This window comes from Terrapene carolina, unplaced genomic scaffold (assembly GCF_002925995.2).
Source record: "Terrapene carolina triunguis isolate 2854851 unplaced genomic scaffold, T_m_triunguis-2.0 Scaffold17312, whole genome shotgun sequence".
Taxonomy (NCBI): Eukaryota; Metazoa; Chordata; order Testudines; family Emydidae; genus Terrapene; species Terrapene triunguis.
The window spans coordinates 1-2,625 of NW_020681663.1; the positions used below are offsets into that span (position 1 = coordinate 1).

The window sequence follows — 2,625 nt, forward strand, 5'->3', positions numbered from 1 at the left end:
CGGGAGTGGGGGGGACGGGGCAGCGGGCTGGGGGGTTGGGTGGGAGTGGGGGGGACAGGGCAGCGGGTGGGAGGTTGGGCGGGAGTGGGGGGGATGGGGCAGCGGGCGGGGGGGGGGGGGGGGGGAGGGGGGGGGCGGGGCAGCGGGCGGTGGGGCGGAGTTCCCTGGGGAGGTTCCAGGGTTTTTTAGGAGGAAAGGGTTTCTAGGGTTTGGTCCCTGAGGGGTTCTGGGGGTCTCTGAGGGAGGTTCTGGGGAAGGAGGTCCCTGGGGGGGTTCTGGGGTCCCTGGGGGGTTTGTAGGGGTCCCCAGAGGAAGGGGGTCCCTAGGGATGCCTGAGGGAAGGGGATCTCTGGGGGGTTCTGGGGTCCCTGGGAGCCCCGCCCAGGCACTCAGCGGGCTCTCCCTCAGCAGATGTCGAAAGCGGCCCCCAAGAAGGCGGTGGCCCCGCCGCCCCCCGGCTGCACCCTGGACATTAACGACCCGCAGGTGCAGAACGCGGCCATCCGCATCCAGGCCTCCTACCGGGGACACAGGTGAGGGGCGGGGGCGGGGGTGAGTCCCAGCTGTAACATGGGGCCTGTGCCCGGCTCTGCAGCTGCACCCGGGCACCATGGGGCCGGGGCTCTGGGCGCTGCCGGCTGCTGCCAGCATTGGCTGGGGCAGGGCTGCTGGGGAGCCCTAGGGGTGACAGTGGGGGGTGGAGGGCAAGGGAACCACGGGGGACCTGGGGGGCTGGAGGAGGGCTGGTGGGCAAGGGAACCTGGGGGGTGCAAGGGGCCCTTGAGGGTGGCAGGGAGATGGAGGGCAAGGTGGGTGCGGGGGGCTCTGGGAAAGTGGAGGGCAAAGGGACCACGGAGGGCTGGGGGGGCCGTGGGAGAGTGGAGGGTGGGGGGGCACAGGGGGCTCTGGAGGGGCTCTGCAGGACTGGGGGGGCCCGGGGGACCCACGTGAGCGCCTCCCGCCAGGTCCCGCAAGGAGCTGAAGGAGAAGGGGCCCCCGCGGGTGCTGCAGGAGCTGAAGGACGTGATGCTGATCGAGGGCAGCGCCGCCCGGCTGGAGTGCCGGATCAGCGCCTTCCCCGACCCCTTCATCCGCTGGTCCAAGGACGGGCAGGAGCTGAAGGACGGGCCCAAGTACCGCTACATCTTCGAGGACCCCGACATCGTGGCGCTGGTGGTGCGGGACGGTGGGCTGGCCGACCTGGGGCGCTACACCATCGCCGTGAAGAACACCTTCGGGGAGTGCTCCGACTCCGCCCGCATCCTGGTGGAAGGTAACACCCCGGCCCCTGTGCTGTGCCCCGTGAGCCCCTGTACCTCTCCTGCACCGGCCCCTGTTCTGTGTCCCCGGGACCCCCTATTCTGTGCCCCTGGGACCCCCTGTTCTGTGCCCCCAGGACCCCTGTTCTGTGCCCCACATTCTGAAACCCTCCGTTCTGCACCCCCTAAGAAAGCCTTGCACCCCAGTTCCTTGTGGTGCCTCCCCAAGCCCTGCACAACCCCCAGCCACCCCCCCCCCCCCACCCCAGGGAGGGGCCACAGCTCTGTGGAGGGTCACAGTGCCCAGAGCCCATTGCAGACACTCAGACAGGAGCCCCTCAGCTGGGCGGGGGCAGCCCCCCTCCGTGCCCGGCCCCCGGGCACGTTCCCCCTTGTCACGTAGTTTGGGGGAGACAAGGCCCTGCACCCATGACTCTCAGCCAGCCAGTAACACAGAAGGTTTAGTAGACGACAGGAACACAGTCCACACCAGAGCTTGTCGGCATCAACAGGACCCCTCAGTCAGGCCCTTCTGGGGAGTAGGGAACTTAGCCCCCAACCTCGGGGTTCTCTACGATTCCCCAGCCAGCCCAGACTGAACCTCTCCAGCCCCTCCTCTCTGGCCTTTGTCTCTTTCCCGGGCCAGGAGGTCACCTGATCTCTTTGTTCTCCAACATCTTTTAGCATCCCCTTGCAGGGGGGGGAAGGGCCCTGGACATTAGTTGCTAGGAGACAGAGTGTCGGCCATTTATGCACACTGACCCTTTGCTCTGCAACAATCACACCCCCTAGAGACTTAAGAAATGCATAAGGGAAACTGAGGCACCCACCCAGTATTCAGAGGAAACATTAAGAACAGCCCCACTTCGTCACACCCCTCCCTGCCCAGCCCCCAGCGCAGGGGCCCCTGGGGTTTGCTATAGCCCAGCCCAGACTGGTTGTGGCCCCGGTGCTGGACTTGTGCCCGTTGGGCCCTGCCCATTCCTTGGCTGCCGGGCGGGAGCTCAGCTCAGGCGCCCCTCCCCCGTCTAACGGTGTCACCCCTCCAGTCCCTGCCAAGATCGAGAAGGGGCCGGAGAGCACCAAGGTGAAGAAAGGCTCCACGGTCACCCTGACGGCGCACATCAGTGGCGAGCCGGCGCCCGACGTGGGCTGGGCCAAGGATGGGGAGGACATCGAGGAGGATGACAGGTGAGGGGGGCCTGACCCCCGCCATCGCCCTGTGGGGGAGGGGGTTACACTGACAGGACCCTGGGCCAGCTGTCTGGAGCGGCCAGGTCCTGGGGGATCAGGCCAGGTCGCAGATGTGGGGGACTCGGCTCTGGCGCGGGCGCTCAGCACGGGTGCAGCTCCGGGGGGCTCGGGG

At 67.8% G+C, this 2,625-nt stretch overlaps 1 protein-coding gene across 1 annotated transcript in view; it reads left to right on the forward strand.

Moving 5' to 3' along the window:
- The first annotated feature begins 411 nt into the window (after positions 1 to 411).
- SPEGNB (SPEG neighbor) overlaps positions 412 to 2,625 on the forward strand; it is a 2,674-nt gene continuing 460 nt past the window's right edge. Inside the window, exons 1-3 of the mRNA XM_024222650.3 lie at positions 412 to 533; positions 966 to 1,273; positions 2,309 to 2,450. Coding sequence (XP_024078418.1) covers positions 412 to 533; positions 966 to 1,273; positions 2,309 to 2,450 — 572 coding nt within the window. The remainder of the gene's footprint in view (positions 534 to 965; positions 1,274 to 2,308; positions 2,451 to 2,625) is intronic.